This window comes from Myxine glutinosa, chromosome 3 (assembly GCF_964187855.1).
Source record: "Myxine glutinosa chromosome 3, kmMyxGlut1.1, whole genome shotgun sequence".
NCBI classification, from domain to species: Eukaryota; Metazoa; Chordata; class Myxini; order Myxiniformes; family Myxinidae; genus Myxine; species Myxine glutinosa.
In genome coordinates this window covers 22,365,085-22,389,111 of record NC_136263.1, presented here as the reverse complement: position 1 = coordinate 22,389,111, position 24,027 = coordinate 22,365,085, and the positions used below count along the sequence as shown (strand labels likewise).

The following is a 24,027-nucleotide window of genomic DNA, read 5'->3' as shown; positions in this document are numbered from 1 at the left end:
TATATATATATATATATATATATATATAATTTGTGAACACGAACAAAAAACCAACTAGAATCCGGGCACTCGGTAGAGCGCATACCTTCGCCGCAGCTACTGTTCTGTACTTGGCATGGGAGTGTATGCGATGTGAAACTTTATGTGAAATGCGATCGATTTTTAAAAATCAGAATTTGAGCAAATCTGTTTCATTCGTCTGTTAATATGCCTCCCCGATTGACAAATCTGCAATTTGAATTTCATTTGAGGTTGAAATGATTGCGGGAGATCGCGTTATAGTGATGACGTCTTGGATGGACATCCTCTTCTTCAGTCGCTCATAACTTTGAGTGAAATACGATCGAGTTAAAAATAGTCAGAATTTGAGCAAATCTGTTTCATTCGTTTGTTAATATGCCTCATCTCTTGACAAATCTGCAATTATAATTTTTTTTGAGGTTGAAATGATCGCGGGAGATCGCGTTATAGTGATGACGTCCTGGATGGACATCTTCTTCTTCAGTCGCTCATAACTTTGAGTGAAATACGATCGAGTTAAAAATAGTCAGAATTTGAGCAAATCTGTTTCCCAAAATCTAATCAAATGTGTCCCGTATAATAACCAATCATCCCACCAAATTTCATGCAATTCGGTTGAATACTTTTTGAGTTATGCGATTAACATACACACACACAGACATACAAATAAATACACAGCGATCAAAACATAACCTTCCGCTTTTGCGAAGGTAATGAAGAAAGCCATGAGTATTTGTTCTAAAAAATTTGCACAACCATTCCAAAAAAAGAGTGCTGGAAAGGAAGCCAAATTCAGTGTCCAACAAAGAAGTTTTTACACTCTCAACTTGAAAGTTCTACAATAAAACATTCTGAAATTTTTCCAAGAATAAATACATTTTACAATTGTGTGCAGAAAAGAAACGTTCACAAAAAAAAAAGTTGGTGGAGATTGAGAAATAGATGATGCAGAGATGAAGATAACATGGCCAGAACATGTTTGGAATGATACAGCCATGATGGTAAAAATTGACAATGTAGATTTTGTAGCAAAAGTTCCCATGAATAACATATTACTTCAAACATTTGGATGGATCTGGGATCCAGAACAAGTAATAGCCAGAGGTACGTCTATATTTCTGGCCTTTGCTGAGTTTCTGGATCCCAAACTATGTTCTCACATTCCAGCGATACATTCTTTTTCGGAGTTTGATATTGTTACTGCATCTTTGGCACAAAAAGGGAAAATACATCCCTTGGAATTGTTGAAGAAAAACGAAGGCAGCCAGCATGGATTTAGTGACGCAAAACTTAGTGACTCATGCTACGTATCACCAGATACTATCTCCAGCATGGAAGTATTTATTTGTGCCCTCTATAAAAAAAACAATTATAAAGTGTAATTCATGCTTGGCTTGTACTATTCCATCAATCAAGGATGAATTCGCCCCTTGACAGCATTACGGAAAGCAACTTGGGATTACTTCCACCATACGGGTCAGTTCCTGTTGAGAATATTCAGCACACAAACTATTTGCCTTCAATTTTGAAAAATGCCCACAAATGTGCTCCAGCCATTTCCAACCATACATGGAATGGCTGGAGGTTTCACGAACGTCGTTCCCAGATTTCATGGTTTGATGGAGGTTTGTTCCTGTGCCACATTTGTCAACACGTGGATGATGAAGCAGAAGAGGAACCAACATACAGATCTTCATCATCTGTTGATTCGGAGTGGCACTCTGATTAATTAAATATTGTGTCATTGAACTAGTTATCAATAGAAATGTATCTGAACTTGACAGTATTAGTTAATTGAGAAATATCGGCAATGATATATTAAGTGCATGTAATCAGCATTTACCATATACCTTCAGTTACCTTCAGTTATACTGTTACCAAAAACTACTGTGTATGAAAACATTTCAAATATTAAAATTATTACTTATTTGATATTTATACTCTATTTTTCATTTCAAAATATGCATATGATGTGTGAAAAGTGGGACAGATGGATGTGGATCGATTTCGGCTCCCGGTGTGCTGCGGTTTTCACCCAAAACGTGAAGTTCAGACATGAACATTGCTGTGGGTCTCCAGTCGGATGGTGCTCATAAGAAAAAAAACTTTTTGTGAATCACATGAGATATTTCTGGAAAACCACAAGTCATGAAAGCCTCTTGGTATTTTATTCCTGTGAAACGGGACTGGAGCTGAAGATATTTTAAATTTAAAAGTACCTTGGCGTCCACATTCCAACCAGGAACCTTCAATTGTTCAAGGAACTGCTGTAACAGTTGTTTTCATCACCCCCACAACTTCAGTTTCAGGACCAAATGACTCGCTCGACATCACAGGCCATTTGAACTTTGTCATATGATAACTCAACGCATCTCCTTAAAAATGTAATTTCTTGTATCTCGTTCACTCTCTGCAACAAGCTCTACCTTTCCGATACTGGTCGACGGCTTGGTGACCGGTTTCACAAACACCTTAATGACATTCGAGTGAACAGCAGTGATCTTCCCGAGCGAGTTGCTCGATATTCTAAACCAGCCTGTACACTCCACAGATCACATGGCTGTTTGTGGGATTCCCCTCTTTCAGGGAACAAGCAACTCCAGGAATCTCAGAGAACATCTAATTTTCAAACGTGGAACTTGAGCACCAAACGGTTAGGAAGAGCATTTTTCTTCCTCATAAAACACCTCTTCTTAATTTAATACACAAGTCAATTACATTTGCATATCAGTCAACAATATTTGAGCATGCGCGAATGAGAGTGGGATTAGAATCTGGGATTAGAATCGCAGTCGGAGTCTTACTATCTGCAAACTTGCAACTACATTTAAACTCTAGGGATTTTTCGCATTTACACACAAAATATTTGCTTTACTACAGATTATAAATACAATTAAGATTGCTGGTCTTTTCAAGATCCAGCTCTCTGTATCCGGTAATGTTCCAGTATTTTCCCATTTCATTGCTCATCACATGAAAATATTTCTTTAGTTTATTGGCTAATGTTTTTGCTCCCATAATGCACAATAATTTCCTGGAAGGTAGAGAGAGATTCCAGTGTTTGGAAAATCTGTTCTTTGGGTTTGTGGGTGATCTCTGTGACGAGGAATTCCTCGAGCCCTTTGCCAAATTTCTCCTTCTTGGCTTTTCCTTACTTTTCTAAGCTTACTATTCTGCCTTTTCCATTGTCATTTTGAGGCAAGGCCAAAGCACTAGACAATGAGTACAGGTGTGGTTGAGAATTTTGATACTGGTCCAATTAACTTTTGGCTCAGCTGCTGTTGGACTGTTCCTGCCAATAACTAGTTAATTTTTGACATTGACTCTCATCTTAGTGCTGCTCGCCCTGCCTGCTAACAGCTAATTGTTTCTACCATCCTCTCAAATATCCTGCTAATTAACGACTTGGCTCAAGTGCTATCGTCAGTTGGTAATGTTTTTTCTGATCTTTCTCGATTGGTTTATTTTATTTATCATTTTGTTTTCTGCATCAGGAATACTTTTGTTTCGTGTTACCACTTAAAAAAAAAATTGTATTCAAATTGTTAAAATTCGATTTGGACTTCAGCTGCGGAGAGCTTCAGGAGACTAAGTGTTGGGATTTGTTAAAATATGTCATGACCAAAATGTAAAGCCTTTGGTTTCACTATCACCATCATCAATGTTAACACCAAATGGCTTTTGTTTGAAAGACTGCTTCGTCCAATGCAGTTATACATTACAAATAGTACAAGTAGAGAGAATATGTTTGTTCTGGCTCATTTTCATACAAAAAGCATTTTTCTAGCGCAGCCCTTATTTACTCCGTTTTCTGGAGCATTTTGACCGTTTTCTCATTTTTACATAATTTCACCCCATTTTCTAATACACTTTTATGTCAGTATACCCTTTTTTCTTCTGCAAAACAATTTTTTCCCCCTAAACGTCCTGCTTTCTTTAAATTTTCACAACTTAATTATTTCTATATTTTCCTAAATAATTCTAATCAAAATTGCAAGTAATAAAAAGTGATGAAAATGCAAAAAAGATACATAACCCTGCTTTTCACAAAACATTTTATCAAGAACCCAAAAAATTGTTTCTTCAGAACTTCTAAAAAGTGCATTTAAAGGCAAGAATGACTGCACTGTGGTCACAGCCTGTGACAAAATACGGTAACGGGACGATATGGAAATACACACTTAAAGCACTCAGATGAACGACACAATTGGGAAACACACATTTAATGCATTATTAAAAGGTTAAGTCGACACCTCTCACCCATTTCAACCTTCGCAACGGTTATGTCAGAACGAGCTGATTCGTCATACGGTGATGAATTGCTTAACCCCAGTATGTGGCCGTTCAAAAATTACGTAACGATAGTTTTTTAGTAATCCACACAATGTAACGCTTGACTAGTTAATGTAATGCTTCAACACAGTGCGTTCCGACGTACCATGCCATCTGACGCACCTGATTAAACCTTATTATTATTATTCGACATATGATTTTATTTTTCGAGTTCCCTCATCTTGAATAACACTCGACCCAACCAAAGCCAATGGGAATCTGATGCAACAAACCCGGGCAGTGAACCATCAGCAGGGGCCTACTGGCATGACGTCTTCGGCCCAACAGAAAACCAAGATGGCGGCTATATTGTTTTGTCTGGGTGCCACGGTGGGGGGAGTCGAGCGACAAATATTGGTGGGTCCGGCAACTGTCTGACCAATTGGTGCACATTTCAAAAAGCGACCTCCAACAAGAACCACAACAACAACCATGCGGAGCTCTTGTAGACCTGCGACATGTCGCAGGTAAAAAGGAGATTCGGTACAATATTTAAGAAAAATTTTCAAACAAAAAATATAAATAACTCGATAGATTATTTAGAAAAAATGTAGAATATCAAATCGAGAGTCTTATTTTGTTGATTGAAAAATATTGCTATTTTTTATTTTAAAAGTTAATTATATAAATACAAGTTCGTTTTTATTTCGAATGATAGAACTATATATAAATGCAACAAAAAATTAATGTTTCTGCTAATAAAATGGAGATAAAATTATTGCCACAAGGATGTAATTAAACGTAGCTTTAATAAACACTTAAACAACTGTAAGCATAAATGCTGGAGATGAAATGTTATTTTCAGCCAAGATTAAACTGATGCAGTATTTGTAAAAAGGATGCAAATAAGTACAACTTTAAAACAAACTTGGAATTCCCACAAACATTAAATGCTGGAAAATTAACACTGAGATTATACATTTTGATATTTGTAGCAGACATTAAGAAACGTTATTACAAAAAAACACAAACATTCGCGAACAATAATCTTAGTGATTAACTAGATTTTGAAATTGAATCACACAACAACGCTTATAATGGAAATATTAGAACATTACTTTGTAGATACAAAAACACAGCACCGAGGTCAACAGCTGAAGGAATTGTTAAGACTAATAATTTTATTGTAGGAGATAAGCAAGGATTAAGAGAGCATAAAACTATTAAATTATAGATAAAAAATAAGGAAGTTGTTTCAAAGAACTCGATGGAAGATTTCATTATAGATATTCAAAAACATATTTCAAAATTAAATATTGTTAGGGTTACCATACGTCTGGTTTTTCCTGGGAAAGTCCTCCTTTTCGGTCCTTAAACCTCCGTCCACCTGGTTCCTTAAATATCTAAAAATGTCTGGGATTTGGCCATTTTTTTGCTCTTGCATTTTCAACGGGATACATTTAAAATTTTGGATACATTTCTTTGCCTTTTTTAAACAGTTAAACCATTTTTGTACATTTTCTTACGCTGATAAAATGCGGTTGTGTAATGTTTGAATCGGGACAGTTTGGTACAACTCTGTAGTACTCCGTCATGGCGTAATGGACGTGTTCGAATATTGAAACTCACGCGTCCACTTCCTGTCCAACCTCAGTGAGAGAGTCCAGTGGTGTGCTCAGTCCGCAATTCAGTGTCTTTTCTGAGTCCGTACCGTACACACTTGTTTGATTTTCTTCAACAGCTCTTTATTTGATATTTTATTTTACCGCATCCAAACACAATGCCAAACCAAAAGTGTAAATTCACTGCAGAACTAAAGACAAAATTCCTGTATTTTCGAAGTGATCGATAAGAATAGGAACCCGAGTGCTTGGTAATTGGTATATAGAGCTGGTATGTATCTCTGTGGCAAATAAAGGTGATATTGATTTGCAATCTCACGTGGACTCGGACAAGCACAATATTTTCAGCAATAATTCGGTATTTTGATTGGGAGAATGGTGGTTTGCAGTTAAAATTAATCAAGGCCTGGAACATACCTGATGAGACTGCCGATACAATTGCACAATGTGTGAAGGAAACCTTTTTCAAGAGTGTCGTCTTTTTTCACATTGTCCCTCTCCAAAGTATCCTCTTTTTTTGAAAGTTCAAATATGGTAACCCTAATTGAGTTTAATTTCAAGTTGATTTCACAATTGACAATTAATTTAAATTTTAGAGAGTTATTAAGTATAATGTCAAAGAAGATTGAGTATTTTACAGTGATATCGGTATTCACATATGAATGATCGTTTTAAGGCCATTTTCCCCGCTAGAGCGGGGGTCAGCCTTGCGGGTCCCATGACAATCATGGTTCCCTGTTTGAGGCAATGTTTTTATGGCCGGATTCCCTTCCTGACGCCAACCCTTAGTCACCTCTTACGATGCGCAGGGATACGGTGTACCTATTCTAAGCCGGGGTACACACCGGGATCATTCATCCCAGCAAGCTGGTACTCAATTTGACCCCCCTGGCGTTAATTCAGCGACCAACCGGGATTCGAACTCAGGATCCTAGGATCCCAAGCCAGCACCCTAACCGCTAAGCCAACACCAGGCAACGGTATTCACATATCTTCAGGGATAAATTTTATACTAATCAACTGTGACCAAATTGATGGAGCTTAGAACGAGTTGTAATATGGAGGGAGACTTGGACAAAGAATGGGTGCAGGAAATAATGCATAGGGTGGACAAGATGGATATAGAAGGAAATTTGGAAGGACGAGGGCTTGGGTGGGATTAGTGAGGGTAACAAAGATCATGGTTTTGGATTGGGGATGATCTGAAATTCAATGGGGAAATTATAAGTATCAGAATTCACTTATGAGAAGTCTAATTTTATTAAACTCTTTTTTAATGAATAAATATGAATGGTTATTATAAGGAAGCATGAGTTATCCAAATCTAAATGAAATACTAAATATAGTAATGGGATTTTCTTAATCCCTATTATTTACAAATTGAGGGTGTTTATTTTTGCAAAGGCTACTATAAACCAAAGAGACATCCAGGTATTGTTATCAATTTGGAAGAGATTAGGTCATTGATGCCCTACTGGGGAAGAGGTTTTACAACTGTAAAATAAAAACAAAGATTTAACGAGAGAGTTCATCGAACACGATACCCGTGCAGTGTTCAAGTATATACAGGAGGGCCTTGCCGTTTGCGGATGCTACACTCTTGAAAGTCCCTTTAAACCTCAAATCCACAAACTTAGGGTTAATGGGGAAAATATTGTTAAGGACTTCAACTTTAAAATTTGGCCAAACTGTACCCTTAATTAACATATTTGTGCATTGTTATTGTGCTGTCTAGTCGTATTTTCATAAATAATACTTATTAAGAACATAAAATAAAGTTTATTTTCTTGAGTTATTATTATTTAATATGCAGCTTGTGGCTGCTGGTTGCATCATTGCTGGGAGCATCGCTGGGCCGCTGATGCAGTGTCCCCTTTTCCAGGAGGTTGGTACTCATTTTGCCAACCTCAAAAAGGATAGCAGGCTTAGTCAACCCACCTCGCGTTATTTAAAGGCACAACATGGCCCGAAGATCTTAAGAGAGCCACCTTAACCGTTAAGACAACACCAAGCTTATTTTTCTGTATAAAGAAAATAAAATAAAGTTTATTTTATTGAGTTAAGATCATAAAACTTCCTTTAATAAGAATGATGATAAACCTGATCCAATTAATTGATGATGGTGATGATCAAGACGAGTTGATGGAGATTATGTTAATGATGGCGTTGGGAGGGGAACGAGGGGGTTATTGTATTGACGTTCCATATTAATTAGGTGAATAAATGTGGAAAATAGTTCAACCCATGGATATTTGAGCGCATTGACCGTTTTTTTTTGGGATCGCAAACCTTGCTTCAATAAATTCATTGCGATAGAGCAAATCCACGAAGGGGAAATTCACAAACGGTAAGGCCTTCCTTCCTGTACTTCTATTTTAATAAAATACTGATTTTTAAAAAATCGTTTAAAAAAAATCCGGAAGTTTAGCGCTGCTGAAGCAGTCTTATACACCAACCAGACTTACACCCTCTAATAAGATGACGGTGAGTCGCAATTTAGGAGATGGAGGCTTTATTGATCAACATCAAATGCAGCATCAGTTTACCCCGATACACATGCCATGCCCTCTAATGCTATATATCAATATATTGCGAGGTTCTTGGAAGTATTATGAAGATTATTTGTTTTCTCTACAGTCTTCAAGCATATATTTCAATTTGCATAAAGGTATAAGTTTTAAGACATAGACATGAAAAAAACAAGTACAAAAAGTTTTAATTAAAACAAAAGCCGCGTCGATGTTACACAATGCCTAGATGCAGCTGTGCCTATAACGTCGATGTTATAGGCACAGGACATTCCTATTGATTCGATTACTTGATGTTATTTTTGTGCAAAGTGAAAATATATCTCGGCAATTTCCCGTGTGTGGCGACGAATTTTTAATATATCTCGGCATTTTCCCGTCTGTTATTTCAGGCGGTGTATGACTGACCATGCCGCGATTTAAAAAATATATATCTCGACAATTTCCCGTGTGTGGCGACACGTGAACGAAGCTATGCTCCTCTCTCCACATTATTGTGACGACGTATAAATTAAATATTTCATCGTGACGATTGTCATCAAATGGACGAATTTTTAATATATCTCGGCATTTTCCCGTCTGTTTTTTCATGCGGTGTATGACTGACCATGCCGCGATTTAAAAAAAATATATCTCGGCAATTTCCCGTATGTGGCAACACGTGAACGAAGCTATGCTCCTCTCCACATTATTGTGACGACGTATAAATTAAATATTTCATCGTGACGATTGTCATCAAATGGACAAATTTTTAATATATCTCGGCATTTTCCCGTCTGTTATTTCGGGCGGTGTATGACTGACCATGCCGCGATTTAAAAAATATATATCTCAATGGACTTGAAGTTACAGGCCTTTGAGAATTCATTTCGTTCTATAAAGGGCAAATTTCATCGGATTTTCTTCCCGTTTTTTTTCAACCGAGTCTAAAACTATGTTAGCGACTGTGAAAAATGAAATGATATATCGAATTTGATTTGAAATAAAACTGTGTGAGAGAGGAAGACACCACGGGCCTACAAAACAGGCCTCAAAGCTATGCGAGTTAATAAAATGGTGGATATTTGTTTATATGAAGCCTCTCCCACAATGGGTGGAGCTATGGTTCCCAGAATGGGTGGAGCTTTGAGGTTTTGTCTTCTCTGCAAGAACAAGAACAAGAAGAAGAACAACAACAGCAGCAGAGGGCACTCTATTAGCAGCGTCTGCGACGCGGCTAAAAATTCCGGCTTTTACACCACCCTATCGAACACATTACATTCGATTTTTGTGCCTGTTGTTTGTGTCCTTTATGAGGTCCTTAAAAACAGTACGTTTCGTGTTTGGAATGATTTACAATCTTGTTTGACTATCAGGCAGGAAGGCAGTAAAAACATTGTCACTCCTCTCTGGAAGTGTGTGATCGGGACAAATTCTGAGCCAAGGTTTGGTAAAATGAAAGATTTTTCTTCATATTCTTGTTCCAATTAATGTTCGAAATGTAACAATCGATTTAAATAAGCTGTCCCTCGATTATATATATATATATATATATATATATCTTTCTAACTACCGACTGACTGATATGAATGTTCGGTACCTTCCGGGTGTCGGAGAAAGCTGCAATTTGGCGTGCCGACGGACATCGAAGCCGGTACACCGGGAAAAAACACAGAACCGTCGGAAAGCATCTGTAAATGAAAATTTACATAAAACAGTAAACACGTCTGTAAAAATAATAATAAATAAACCTAAATTGATATCTAGCAGCAGGTCGGTGATGCTTACCTGTAATCATAAAGCTTCTATTTATTGTGTACCGACGTACGGAACACGGAAGGTTTGTTATTGTTTACAATGTGTAAGCATACACCACTAGTAAACTTATAAGACAGACGGAGGACATGAACCAATTGCTTAACCCCGCTTTTCACTTTGTGTGCGCGGAGTAATACGGTTACCTGTTTCTGCTGTAGCGAAATGTTGAAGGTGCTGCAAAGCATGTGAACGACACTCAAAATGAATTGTTAAAATTACAAGCAATCGAAGGAATTAAGAAACGTAAAACTCAATTATTTATATCAGAAAGGCAGAAAAGAATTCAAACATTTTGGTCAAGAGTTTCAAACGTTTTCCGCTTCTTTGAAACCTAATTTCCATTTTTACTAGATAAATACAAGTATGGAAGCGATTGATAGTACTTACGACAAAGACTATACCATTGTCATCCCATTCTCTATTAAAAAGAAACATTTTTTCTTGAAGGTAAATGTGATAACGGGAACACAAATGAGACAAAAAGCTTTGAAATAAATAATCAACAAACTTACATGAATCTCGCTGATAGTTTCTTACTGTGTAAATTTTCATTTGCTAAGGCTGCTCAGAACACAAATAACACAGGTAAATAATTAATTTATTCTGGAAAATGTTTCACGCACAGTGCCCACTTATACATTGGAACTCAAGAAGTTGAAGTTGTTGATTATGGCGATGCAACATCTGAAATGAAGTTTGCATTATATTAGTTTAATCATATGGTGGGTAAAGGAGCTGTCATAGGTAAAGGAGCTGTTACCTCCGCCACCTGAGGTGGACGGATATTACGTTTTCACTCCCGTCTGTTTGTGTTTGTCTTTCTGTGAGCAGGATATGTCAGAAAGTTCTGGACGGATTCGGACGAAACTTGGTGGACATGTTGGGTGTGTGACAAGGGTGATTTGATTCGATTTTGGTGAAGATCCAGATCCGATAGTATAATTTTATTTAAGTTGTTGTTTTGTACGCAGACTTTTGCTGCTGGTTGCATCGTTTTTTTCTGGAAGTACGGTTGTGCCGCTGGTGCAGTGCCCCTGTTAGCAATAAGTTGGTACTCATTTTGTGACCTCAGAAGGATGACTGGCTGAGTCAACCCATCTCGTGTTATTTCAACGGCACGACCGGGCTCACTGAAGACCCTAAGATCTTAGGCCAGCCACTTTAACCGTTAAACCAACACCAGGCTTGTTAAATTGGTGAATATACTCATCTAAATATATCCAGAAGAGATATTCAATACAAAGCTTAATGGTGGAGGATCAATGTGTACGTCACGTGACATGTATGTAGGACAAAGCTTTTTGAAGGTGATTTTTGGCTATGTGCCAAAATCCAATATGGCCACCACCAAAATACAAATTGGCCCTGCCAGACCATACATCGCTTCCAAAAAGAGGGTTTTTTTGTCTATTTTATAGTTAATGGGTGTCAAGAAATAAATTTCTAAGATCAAATATTATTTATACTCAAAGTAAGTGTTCAAAACCCAAGATGGCAGCAATAACCTTTTCGGCGTGCGTACAGGAGCCTTGCCACTTCCTGGGTAACTATATTTGCTCCCTGGATTGTTTGCATCGTATTAATAGGGTGTGATCCCCAGCTACCTGGCACTTAATGGTATATAGCTTCAGACTGGCACCCGACCCTAATGAAGATGGTTAACTATTTGTGAGGACGCCAATATAGGGCTAGATAGCTCAGTTGCTAGAGCGCTGAGTAGTCGGGTTCAAGTCCAGGTTTAGTCAAATTTTTCAGAGCTCATTTAAAGTGATTTTAATAATGACGTCAAATATCAAATACTCGCGAATTTAAAGGGATTACTCATGTGGAAGGCGAGATGAGAACAACTGATCTTGCTTCAACCGCTTATTGAGCATTGCAGGTGGAGATGGATGAAAAACCTTAAAGACACAATGAAAACTCCGTCTTCTCTATGTCCTCCTCAGCTACAGCAATCTGATTGAAGCCATGGACAAGGTCCAAACTACAAAAATATTTAACACCTTTCAGAACTGTGAGAGCTTCCTCAATACGTGGGAGTGGGTACGCATCCTTGCGGGTTTTTGAATTCAAGGCCTGATAGTCACAACAAACTCCAGGTTTGTCCCCCTTTCTCACCAAAACAATCGGAGAAGCATACGGACTTGACGACTCCATAATGACGCCACTGTCCAGAGATTTTCTCAGATAGTCTCGAACCTCTTGCCACTGGCTTGGCGGAACACGTCGGTGTGGTATCGGTCCAACAACTAATCCTCTAGGTAGAGGCAGAGAAATCTCTTCCATGATAGCTGTGTAGGGCAGTTTTGAGGACGGGATATTGGGATACTGCCTTATATAACCTGAAGAGAAGGTGCTGGATTGAGAACTGGCTTTTGTCTGGCAACCCTAACTTTGACACTGTCCCTATTATAAATGGCAGGAACTTCCTCTTACAATGCAAGCAATTTTTTACCATTTTTTGCTCACATGAGAATTTCTGTCAACAGTCACTTTAATGTCTCTCAAGGCATTTCACCCCAAGACACCGAGAACAACCGTTTTGTGCCGGTACACAGCCGGATCTACAACATCTTTTAAAACTGGAAACCCAAGATTGTCTACCTGTTGGCCAAAAACCTTTACACTCAATGCAACATAACCTATATAGGGAATATCCAGTCCATTCGCGGCAGTAATACGAATCAGCTCACTCACATTCATCAACTCAAACTTATCCAAGTGTTGCCGATAGAAAGTTTCTGTAAAGGTTGAAACTTTGGCACCTGTATCGATTAAACAGCGGAGCTTCACACCACCGACATCCAACATGGTTTCTGGACATGTCACCACCATTCTGTTAAGAATTGAACCATTCACATTAGTCGCCAGTGCCTGCAGTTCCAATGCATCACATCACATCACAGTGTTGTGGCAAAGGCCACAACACTGTCTGTGATGCATTGGAATTTCTTTCCTTTTGGGGTTTCTTCGCCTTTGCTGCTTTGCCATCCTTTGCTTTGTATGGAGTGTACCAGATGAAACATCATGGCAAACACTTTTATTCATAATGGACTACAAAATATTGGTAACACTATGGAGAGGAAAGTCTAAAGTTTTCTTTCATCTAAAGATATATTTGATACAACAACCATTCCGATGAAGCATACCACGTGTCCATTTGGATAAATGTCCATAATTTCTCCGCTAGTAAGATGTTTGTGTTTTTTGTTTTTGTTTTTGTTTTTTGTATACAAGATCGAGGCTCGTGGAAGAGCTAACAATGATCACAAAAAGACAAACCGACACATAAAACATATGATAAAGGGAGCGGGAGACAACATGGAGAGCAGGGAGATCTGTGGGAGGGAGCGGGCTTGGGGGGAGGAGGTAAAAAAAACACATGGACACTGCTCGGACTTCCAGGAAAGAGAAGTTACTGATCACTGTTTTCACATCATTGACAGTCGTGTGGGCCATCCTGTAGACTTGCTCCTTAAGGAGCCACTTTTGAAGTTGCCTGGATTAAGGTCCAGGTTTGTCAATGGCCAGTGGAGGCCTTTGTACAGGTAAACGGTTTAGGATGAGCCCGACACCGAATCGGGAATGATCAATGGTGTGTGGGTTTAAAATGTCTAACTCACAAATCCTTAAAGATTGTAGCAATTCCAAGTGGCCATTCCCATATATGTAACCTTTAAAGAAAAGGAGATGAACCAAATAAAACTTTAGATTGTCCTCTTTATAGTGTTACCCACTGTTTTATGTTTGTGTCATGATTAGTTGTTTTTATAGTAGTGTAAAATCCAGTCATTTCATCTGCAACACCCTGTAGGCCTTCACCTTCAGACAACTCCTGCGGAGTTCAACGGAACAGTATATTTTGGAGAAAACCCTGGATTTGAGTAAATTAAATAAAAATTGCTCTCACAACTCGATTGCTTTGTACTGTTGCTGCAAACGCTGTACGTCGTTATGTCAATTAGTAAAAAAAAAAAAAAAACAGTTGGTTTTTGAAAATGTATTCTCATTTGTCTGTTTCCGCCCCCTTCTTACCTCCACCCTCTTCTTGCTGTGAAATAGGCCCCATCTATATTCTGCTTGCGGTCTCACTGCTGTTTGTTCTCGGAGGTCTTGCTGCTTTTGGATGGTATAAACATGGTGCGATAATGAAATACTTGGAGAATTTCCAACAACAACATTCACGGACCTTTAGGTGAGTAGGATGGAAGATTCTTTACCGTTTTGACCTCGTGGGTTATCGGTGTAAATAAGTCGTTGCTCGAATCCATTTGCTGAAATCAACTTATCCGTTTCATGAATCCGTTATGTGTTCATCCAGCAATTTTCATGTACAGTGTCTTCAGAAAGAATTCACACCCCTTGACTTTTTTCGCATTTTGTTGTGTTGCAGCCTGAATTTAAAATGGATTAAATTGAGATTGTTCTTGTCATTGATCAACACGTAATACCCCTGTTATGAAATCGAGTCGAGACCTCGTTTCCAGATATGAGGCTTTGTTGAAATCTATCTCCACATACCCTATAAGCACAGGATAAAGACTAATATTAGAACTACATTAAAGATTATACTCGCATTTCTTTAACCTATAAGCAAGCAAATAATCATTCCCTTTCATACCTTACTCAAGCGTCCGCTCACAGAATACAGAAACGAAGCCAATCTCCTCCTTTACGCTGCATCCCGTTATATCCCATGGAATCTTCTTCCTCATATTGCACCACAACCCCATAATGTCAAAGTGGAATTTTGTTTTTTAAAGAATTTTTACAAAATAATTAAAAATTAAAAGCTGAAATGTCTTGAGTCAATAAGTATTCAATCTCTTTGCTGTAACACTCCAAATTGAGCTCAGGTGCATCCAATTTCCTTTGATCATCCTTGAGATATCTCTACAACTTGATTAGAATCAAGTGTATTGGCCACAATCAATTAAATTGACCACAGTCTATTTGTGGCCAATTAAATTGATTGGATATGATTTAGAAAGAAACACACCTTTTTATAGAAGGTCCCACAGTTGACAGTGCATGTCAGAGCAGAAACTCTACCATGAAGTCCAAGGAACTGTCCGTAGAACTCCGAGATTGAATTGTGAGGAGGCATAGATCTGGGGAAGGGTATAAAACAATTTCTACAGCGTTGAAAGTTCCTAAGAGTACTGTGGGCTCCGTCATTAGGAAATGGAAATAATATGGAACTACCCAGACTCTTCCTAGAGCTGGACGTCCAACCAAACTGAGCAACTGGGCAAGAAGGACCTTGGTCAGGGACATGACCAAGAACACAATGACCACTCTGACAGAACTACAGAGTTCCTTGGTTGAGATGGGAAAACCTGCCAGGACAACAGTCTCTGCAGAACTTCACAACTCTAGACTTTATGGGAGAGTGGCCATACGGAAGCCACTCCTGAGAAAAAGGCACATGGCAGGACACCTGAAGTTTGAAAAAAAAAAATGTGAAAAACTGTAAAAGCATGAGGCCAAATATACTATTGGCTGATGAGACAAAAATTTAACTCTTTGGCCTGAATGCAAAATGCTAGGTCTGACAGAAACCAAGCACAGGTCATCACCCATCAAACACCATCCCTACCGTGAAGCAAGGTGGTGGCAGCATGATGCTATGGGGATGCTTTTCAGTGGCAGGGACGACGAGACTTGGAAGGATAAAGTGAACAATGATTGGAGCCAAATACAGGCAATTCCTTTAGAAAAACCTGCTTCAGAGTGCAAATGACTGTGGTGATGATTTATGTTTCAATCGCCAATAACACCAAGCATACAGCCAAAGCAACACTGGAACGGCTTCAGAACAAGAACGTGAAAGTTCTTGAGTGGCCCAGCCAAAGCCCAGACTTGAATGCTATTGAGAATGTCTGGAAAGATTTGAGGATTGCTGTTCACCGACGCTCCCCATCCAACTTAACAGAGGATTTTTTTTTAATGGGACATTACCGGCCACAAAGCCAGAATGCCACTCGAGGTGGGGCTACACAAAGAAAACCAGCCCCTTGCATTGAAACAAGACAAATATAAAAGGTTGTCTCTTCACAGAACAAAAGGGGCTGGGAGGGGTTAACTAGTCTGCTTCGAGACAAAAGTGCCTCTACCCGATTAGTAAATCTGCAACTTGAGTAAATCTGCAAAGAAGAATGGGAGAAACTCCCCAAATCCAGATGTGCAATGCTGATACAGACATACAGTCACGTGAAAAAGTAAGTACACCCCATGTACAGTTTTGACTTTTTCAACATATTTCAACATAGATATTTGATCTTCATTTCAACAATATTGACAGATAAAGGTGATATAATATAACAAATATCATGAAACATTTACATTTTGTCATCCATTGTATAATTTAAATAAACATAAATGCAAATTTCGCATGTGGAAAAAGTAAGTACACCCTTGGCTCTAATAGGTGGTATTACCCCCTTTGGCAGAAACAACCTCAAGTAGGCGTTTCTTATAACTGTCTACCAGTCTCTGACATCGACTGGGAGAAATTTTTGCCCACTCCTCCATGCAGAATTCTTTCAGCTGTATGATGTTTGAGGGGTTTCTTGCATGCACAGCTCGTTTCAAATCCCCCCACAACATCTCGATGGGATTTAGATCCGGGCTTTGACTTGGCCATTCCAGAACCCTCCATTTCTTTCTTTTCAGCCATTCCTTGGTGGATTTACTGGTATGTTTGGGGTCATTGTCATGTTGCAAGGTTCACCTTCGGTTGAGCTTTAACTTCCGACAGATGGCCTCACATTATCCTCAAGCACCGTCTGGTACAATGACGAATTCATCGTGGATTCTATGATAGTGAGCTGCCCAGGCCCTGATGCAGCAAAGCTGCCCCAAACCATAATATTTCCACCACCATGCTTTGCAGTTGCTATCAGGTTCTTGTCGTCAAATGCTGTCTTTGGTTTTCGCCAAAAATGTCTCCTGGTACTGTGGCCAGATAGCTCTACCTTTGACTCATCTGTCCAGGGCACATTGTTCCAGAAGTGCTGGTCTTTGCCGAGGTGTTCATTGGCAAACTTTAGTCTTGCCCTGATTTCCTTTTTCTGGACAGCAAAGGTTTCCTCCTGGCACAGCTCCAATGTAGATCAAATTTGTGCAGCCTCTTTCTAATGGTAGTCTCGTGCACTTTCACATCAACAGTGGCAAGAGCTACCTGTAGGTCCCGTGGTGACATTCTGGGGTTCTTAGAGACTTCTTTCAGCATCTTGCGGTCTGCTCTCGAGCTGAACTTGCTGGGGCGGCCTGGCCTGAACAAGTTGGTAGTTGTTTGGAATCTTCTCCACTTGTAGATGATCTTCCGGACAGGCGAATGATTGATTTCAAATTGTTTGGAGATCTTTTTAAATCCCTTCCCAGACTCGTAGGCATCGATAACCTTCTTTCTGAAGGGCTCAGAGAGCTCTTTTGATCGAGGCATGGTGACGCCGCACACTTCAACAACAAAGAGCAAACCAAACTAAATGTCTGAGGTTTAAATAAGTCAGGTTCCTCCAAGATCCTCTCTGACGATGTTCTTTTCATTTGCACCTGAGCTGGTGCACCTGATTCTAATTTTAGGTATTTGAAATAGTGATAAATGTAGGGGTGTACTTACTTTTTCCACATGCGAAATTTGCATTTATGTTTATTTAAATTATACAATGGACTACAAAATGTAAATGTTTCATGATATTTGTTATATTATATCACCTTTATCTGTCAATATTGTTGAAATGAAGATCAAATAGCTGTATGTTGAAATATGTTGAAAAAGTCAAAACTTTACATGGGGTGTACTTACTTTTTCACGTGACTGTACCCACGAAGACTTGATGCTGTAATTGTTGCCAAAGGCGCTTCTATGAAGTATTAACGCAATGGATTTAATACTTATGTAAATTAGATATTTCTGTGTTTCATTTTAAATTATTTTGTAAAAAGAATTCTCCAAAAAAATTCCACTTTGAAATTTTGGGGCATTATGTGCAGATTGTTGACCAGAAAATCTCAATTTAATCCATTCAAAATTCAGGCTGTAACACAACAAAATGTGAAAAATTTCAAGGGGTGTGAATACTTTCTGAAGGCACATGTAGCTGGGATTTGAAGAGAACTTGCTAATGATTGCTTGGCTAGCTATAAATGCCTGATGGGACTGGGATTTGAAATATGAGTACTAAAGTTAATTCACGTATTGTGAGGATATTGGAGATGATTAGTATCATCTGACATCCACGGCACATCTGACGGCTCTTGTATATTTTGGCCTCTAACACGTGACAAATGTATTTTAACTACAATGTTAGCTCTTGGTCCAAGACTCCACTACAAGGCTGAGACCGAATGCAATTTTCATTGAAGTGTCACAAGATTAGCTGACGTCAGAACTTTGCACAAATTGGTCGGTTTCTAAAAAAAAATTGAAAATCTGTGAATATCAAGGTGAAGATAAATCTGAAGATTAATTATTTGGAGGAGGCCAGGGTGTGTAAAGGTTTAGGGATGGGGGCAGGGGAGATAGGAAAGCCAGAGGAGATAAGAGAGAGGAACGCAGGCGAAAGACGTGCATGAAATGTGCAAGAAGATGGTGGGGTACAAGAATTGGCAAAGGAAAACACAGGAGGATGAGGGGTGAAACCTCTATAAAGTGTTGATCAAGTTGATTGTAGAAGGGAAATGTCATCACCATGTCATTCTAAATCAGTTTAATCACAAATAGTAAAAACGGAGTCATTAACCATTCAACATGAGCTTTGCTGCAAGAGCTGTTTGGCATAAAGATGTAAGCTGTAAGCCCTTCTTCATTTTTATCCATCCATACCGAAATTCAGACAGAGGATCTGGAGATGGCCTTTTGCCAAATTCAGAGGTTTCAGACTACATGTAGATTTTAAAATGGAGGTGAAGCAGCAAATTTGATGGAGTCAGCAAATAGCAATTTCTCCAAATGTGATTTTTCACCAAAGCGTCTCATCAGTTGTCCCATAATTTCTGCAGATCGTCACGTCTCGCTGTCACTCTCACATGATTCCGAAGCTGTCATTCATTTACATAAAGTACCTCAGCAGTTCTTCTGAAATGTTTTGGAGCGCACGAGGTAGTGATGAAATTGTCATTCTGTGGTCATGATCAAACGGAAGACCAGATACTGCATTGGACTCAGAATGAACCTGAATAAGTAAAGAGCAAAGATGGAATCATCAAAAGGAACCCGAATAAGTAAAGAGTAAAGATGGAATTGAAGGAACTGCGCTCCAACGCGAGTCGAAAGAATTGACGCGACCAAAGACGGAATTCGTCCGAGTTGCTTTATTGAAACAAAACAGCTCAGGTATTCTGACCAGCCCGTTTTTCGGGCAACAATATATATACACATTTATGTCGGGAAGTTTGCCCGGCAAAAGCTATACCGGGCATGCCCGGGTATCAAGGGCGAGCCTTGGAAAGGCGAGTCTGGACCTGCCCGGGCGTGTTTGGCTGCGGCCTGGCAAGTCGAGGCTGGGCGTGCCCGGGCGCTCTGGGCGAGCACTGGAAAGGCGATAGCGGGCATGCCCGGACGCTCTGGGCGAGCCCTGGAAAGGCGATAGCGGGCATGCCCGGACGCTCTGGGCGAGCCCTGGAAAGGCGATAGCGGGCATGCCCGGACGCTCTGGGCGAGCCCTGGAAAGGCGAGAGCGGGCATGCCCGGGAAAGACGAGACCGGGCGTGCCCGGGAGGTTCGGGCGTGCCCGGGAACAGTGAGTCCGGGCATGCCCGGGAGAGGCGCGTCTGGCCGTGTTCTGGCCGGTGCAAGGCGATTATGTACATCCAGCGGTAACCGCTACACACACCCCTCCAGAATCGACCTGCACCGGCAGGGTCAATTTAAGGGGGGTCCGGATGACCCGGCCGAAGCGACCCCTGGAGGGTCGTGGGGAGGGGTCTGACGTGGTGGTGGGTGGTCGAGCGGGGGGAACTGTGGACGGGGGGCGGCCTCGCCGCGGAGGAAGGGCCAACCGTGGTGGTCGGTCGACGTCCATGTGCGCCGGTTTGAGGCGGTCCACAGAAATCCGGTCCGGCCGGCCACCGAAGTCGACGATGAAAGACTTGTCGCCCCGTCGCAGGACCCGGAAGGGCCCGTCGTACGGCGGCCGGAGTGGCCCCCGGTGCGCGTCATGACGCACAAAGACGTACTCCGCTGTGCGAAGCGCCGGGGGGACGTAGGACTGGGGGCCACCGTGGCGGGACGTCGGCACGGGGGCAAATCGTCGGGCGGCCTCCTGGAGGTCCGAGCGCTGGCGAGCGGCGGACCAGGGACTGGTAGCGTCAGGCACGAATTCGCCCGGGACGCGGAGTGGCTGGCCGTAGACGAGCTCGGCGGCGGACGCCTGGAGGTCTTCCTTGGGGGCCGTGCGAAGGCCCAAAAGGACCCACGGCAGCCGGTCGGCCCAACCGTCGTCCTGAAGGCCGGCCATGAGTGCGGCCTTCATGGAGCGGTGAAACCGCTCGCACAACCCATTGGCTTGGGGGTGGTAGGCCGTGGTGCGGTGCAGCGTGACCCCCAACGAACGGGCGACCGCGCCCCAAAGCTCAGACGTGAACTGTGGGCCGCGGTCGGACGAGATGTCCGCTGGTGCGCCGAAGCGCGCGACCCAGGTGGCGATGAACGCCTGCGCCACGTCGGCGGTGGTGGTGGAGGTGAGGGGCACGGCCTCCGGCCACCTGGTGGTCCTGTCCACCATGGTGAGCAGGTGGGTGAACCCCCGCGAGGGGGGCAGGGGACCCACCAGGTCCACGTGGACGTGGTCGAAACGCCGTTCAGGCATGGCGAAAGGTGCCAGCGGGGCCTGGGTGTGGCGGTGGACCTTGGCTCGCTGGCAGGCCGTGCAGGCGTTGGCCCAGTCGCGGATGTTTCGTCGAAGGCCGTGCCAGACGAAACGCGCCGACACCAGCTTCTGAGAAGCTTTCCGGCCCGGGTGAGAAAGGCCGTGGATGGAGGCGAAGATGCGGCGCTGCCAGGAAATGGGCACGATGGGGCGAGGCTGGCCCTGGGAGACGTCGCAGAGCAGGACGGTGCCCGCGAAGGGGATGTCGGCCAGGCGGAGGCCCGTGTCCGCCACGCGGAGTGCCTGCACCGAGGCGTCGGTGGTCTGGTCGGCCGCCATGAGCGTGAAGTCCACGCCGAGGTGGACCACGTTCGCGCTGGCCCGCGAAAGGCAGTCGGCCACGGCGTTGTCTTTGCCGGCGACGTGCTGGATGTCCGTGGTGAACTCCGACACGGCGGAGAGGTGGCGCTGCTGGCGGGCCGACCACGGCTCCGTGACCTTAGCCATTGCGTAGACCAACGGCTTGTGGTCGACGAAAGCCGTGAACGGGCGGCCCTCCAGGAGGTGTCGGAAATGGCGAACGGCCAGGAATAGCCCGAGCAGCTCGCGGGATAACGTGCTGTAGTTTAACTCGTTCGGCCGGAGTTGCCGGCTGAAAAAAGCGAGTGGCTGCCAAACCCCGTCCACCCATTGCTCATGGACGGCGCCCACCGCGTAGTTGGAGGCGTCCGTAGTGAGGGCGATGGGCGCGTTGAGCACCGGGTGAGCCAGCAGCGTTGCGTCGGCGAGGGCCCGTTTGGCACTGGCGAAGGCCGCGTCCATGGCCGCGGACCAAACAGTCATGCTTGGCCGGCTTGCCCCGGAGGGCCTCGTAAAGGGGCCGCATGAGCTGAGCAGCGCGGGGCACGAATCGGTGATAAAAATTCACCATGCCGAGGAACTCTTGGAGGGCCTTGATGGAATGGGGACGCGGGAACGTGGTGATGGCCTCGACCTTGGTCGGCAGCGGCACGGCCCCGGTCTTGGTGATGCGGTGGCCCAAAAAGTCAACGGTCGTCGCGCCGAAGTGGCATTTGACCGGGTTGACAATTAAGCCGTGCTCGCTGAGGCGACCGAACAGTGTTCGGAGGTGGAGGAGGTGCTCGGCGCGGGACGTGCTGGCGACGAGGATGTCGTCCAGATAGACGAAAAGAAACGGCAGGTCGCGCAGCACGCCGTCCATCAAGCGCTGGAACGCCTGGGCCGCGTTCTTGAGGCCAAACGGCATCCGCAAAAATTCGAACAGGCCGAACGGCGTGATGACGGCCGTCTTCGGGACGTCGGCCGCCCGGACAGGTACCTGGTGGTAGCCCCGTATCAGGTCAATTTTCGAAAATATGACCCGTCCCGCCAAACGGGCGGAAAAGTCCTGAATATGCGGGATCGGGTACCTGTCGGGGGTGGTAGCGTCATTGAGACGGCGGTAGTCGCCACACGGGCGCCATCCACCCCCCGGCTTTGGCACGATGTGCAGTGGTGAGGCCCACGCGCTATCGGAGCGCCGCACGATGCCGAGGTGCTCCAACGCGTCGAATTCGGCCTTTGCCACGGCGAGCTTGGCTGGGTCGAGGCGGCGGGCCCTGGCGTAGACCGGCGGGCCCGTAGTGGGTATGTGGTGCTCAATCCCGTGCCGCACCGCGACGGCCGAAAACGTCGGCCGCGTGAGGGCCGGGAATTCCACGAGCAGGCGAGCGAACTCGTTCGTTGCTGGGAGGGCGCACGCCAGTTCGGTCGGTGCGGAGCTGCTCATTGTGCACGCCAGGGAGCTGAAGGTCTCGGCGTGGACAAGGCGACGTCGTTTGACGTCGACCAGCAGCCCGTGCGCGCAGAGGAAGTCGGCGCCCAGCAAAGCCACGGGGACGCTGGCGGTAACAAAAGTCCATTGAAAGCGCTGGCTGCCGAAGCAGAGGGTGACGACGCGTGGGCCGAAAGTGCGTATGGCCGAGCCATTAGCAGCGACCAAAGAGGGGCCGCAAACTGCGTCCAGCCTGTCCTGCTCGGAGGCAGGTATGACGCTCAGTTGGGCGCCGGTGTCGCACAGGAAACGCCGTCCAGACGCTTTGTCCCGAATAAACAGCAAGTTGCCCGAGTGGCCGGCGCTCATGGCTGGGAATGAACGCCGTCCCGGCCGTTTCCCAACCTGCCGAAAGTGCACGGGGGCCGGCACGTCCGAGCCTTGTGTCCGAACCTGGCGTGGTAATAACACCACGCCCGGTCAGGTGGAGGCCCCGGCCGTCGTGTCGGAAGCGGGCGGTGCGGCGTGGCGGCCGCCAGTTGCACCGGCAGTTCGGCCTCCAACCGCGCAGGGCGCTCGGGCGTCGTGGGCGTTGTCTTGGACGGCGGCGGGCTCCAGGTAACCGCGCCGATGTGCTGGCCCGCCGAGGAGATCTTATCGGCTTCCCTGGCGAGGGCGCGGGAATCCGTGATCAATGTGCCAGCCAGGGCGAGGCGTACCGGGTTAGGCAGCTGACGGAGGAACAGCTCCCGGAACAGGAATGCCGGAGAGTGCTCGCCGAGCAACGAGAGCATATAGTCCATGCGCTCGGACGGGCGCGTGTCGCCGAGCTCGGGCAGGTCAAGCAGGCGCCGTGCGCGTGCTGCCGGTGAGAGGGCGAAAGCACCGAGGAGGAGCGTCTTCAGCGCGTCGTATTTGTCAGCAGCCGGCGGGTGCTGGAGGAGGCTCAAGGCGCGGGCCGCGGTGGCGGAACCGAGCGCCGCCACAACATGGTGGAAGCGGGTGTCGTCCGCGGTGATGCCTCGCAGGGCGAACTGGGAGTCCGCCTGGGCGAACCAAACAGCCGCGTGAGCCTCCCAGAAGGTAGGCAGTTTAAGCGTCACTGCCGTATACATGTCGGTAGGTCACCAATGAAGGAACTGCGCTCCAACGCGAGTCGAAAGAATTGACGCGACCAAAGACGGAATTCGTCCGAGTTG

At 44.0% G+C, this 24,027-nt stretch overlaps 1 protein-coding gene across 3 annotated transcripts in view; it reads left to right on the top strand.

Annotated features, from left to right (window-relative positions):
- The window catches only part of LOC137423758 (disintegrin and metalloproteinase domain-containing protein 12), a 211,937-nt gene that overhangs the window by 157,904 nt on the left and 30,006 nt on the right, over positions 1-24,027 (top strand). For all 3 annotated transcript variants that reach the window (XM_068111240.2, XM_068111239.2, XM_068111238.2), the window contains one exon: positions 14,303-14,435. In XM_068111240.2, coding sequence (XP_067967341.2) covers positions 14,303-14,435 — 133 coding nt within the window. The remainder of the gene's footprint in view (positions 1-14,302; positions 14,436-24,027) is intronic.